This window comes from Colobus angolensis, unplaced genomic scaffold, assembly GCF_000951035.1.
Source record: "Colobus angolensis palliatus isolate OR3802 unplaced genomic scaffold, Cang.pa_1.0 Scaffold32, whole genome shotgun sequence".
NCBI lineage: Eukaryota > Metazoa > Chordata > Mammalia > Primates > Cercopithecidae > Colobus > Colobus angolensis.
The window spans coordinates 2,238,106-2,239,540 of NW_012116488.1; the positions used below are offsets into that span (position 1 = coordinate 2,238,106).

The following is a 1,435-nucleotide window of genomic DNA, read 5'->3' on the forward strand; positions in this document are numbered from 1 at the left end:
TACCTTTAGGTTTTGCCCATCAAAGGGAAGTGAGCCACTGACTAGTGTGTATAAAATGACCCCCAGACTCCATACATCCACTTCTGGCCCGTCATATTTCTTGCCCTGGAAGAGCTCAGGTGCTGCGTATGGAGGACTGCCACAAAACGTGTCGAGTTTACTGCCAACAGTAAATTCATTGCTAAAACCGAAATCTGCTATTTTAATGTTCATATCGGCATCTAACAATAGATTTTCAGCCTAGAGGGAAAACATGAAGACAAAAATGAAATTTAACCAAAACAGAATTAGAATTATGACAGGATTAGGCATTTCAGAAAAGTTTTCTGTAATGATATAAAGTTACCTCTTAATGTGAAAACATTCTTTCTACAGACAAAAACAGGAGACAAGTTAGAACTCCTTATTTTATAACTAACAATGATAAACATGAAGTATAGATTAATTCTAGCACTAATTTAAACATCAATGTCCCAAGATCAAGAAAAATCTTGACAATTTTTTTCAATTAATAATAATAATAATAATAATAAAATAATAATAATAATAATATAGGGGCCGGGCATCGTGGCTCATATCTATAATCCCAGCACTTTGGGAGGTCGAGGTGGCCGAATCATCTGAGGCCAGGAGTTTGAGACCAGCCTAGTCAACATGGTGAAACCCTGTCTTTACTAAAAATACAAAAATCAGCTGGGCATGGTGGTACACACCTGTAATCCCAGCTACTCAGGAGGCTGAGGCAGGAGAACTACTTGAACCCGGGAGGGGGAGGTTGCAGTGAGCTGAGATCGTGCCACTGCGCTCCAGCCTGAGTGACAGAGCGATACTCCATTTCAAAAACAAAAAACAAGAACAATATGGGGCAGGGGTAGGGGCAGGGCCAGGTACAGTGGCTCACTTGGGCCCAGGAGTTCGAGACCACCTTGGGCAATATAGTGAGACCCCTTCTCTACAAAAAAAATAAAATAAAATTAGCTGGGTATGGTGGCACATATCTGTAATCCCAGCTACTTGGAAGGCTTATGTGGGAGGATCTCTTAAGCCTGGGAGTTTGAGGCTACAATGAGTTATGATTGTGCCACTGCACTCCAGCCTGGGTGACAGAGTAAAACCCTGTCTCAAAAAATACATAACTTTTTTTAAAAAGGGGCATTTCATAAAAGCTGCTAAATAACTATAAAATGGCTGTTAATGAGGAGGGGAGAATCCCAAACCTCATTCAAGAGTCAAATCACGGCTGGGTGCGGTGGCTCACGCCTGTAATCATAGCACTTCTGGAAGCTGAGGTGGGTGGATCACCTGAAGTCAGGAGTTCGAGACCAGTCTGGCCAACATGGTGAAGCCTCATCTCTACCAAAAATATAAAAAATTAGCTGGGTGTGGTGGTGGGCACCTGTAATCCCAGCTACTTGAGAGGCTGAGGCAGGAGAAT

General features: G+C 42.3%; 1 protein-coding gene across 1 annotated transcript in view; it reads right to left on the reverse strand.

Moving 5' to 3' along the window:
* Positions 1–1,435, reverse strand: part of MARK3 (MAP/microtubule affinity-regulating kinase 3) — a 138,121-nt gene that overhangs the window by 45,383 nt on the left and 91,303 nt on the right. The window contains 1 exon segment of the mRNA XM_011951424.1: positions 4–240. Coding sequence (XP_011806814.1) covers positions 4–240 — 237 coding nt within the window.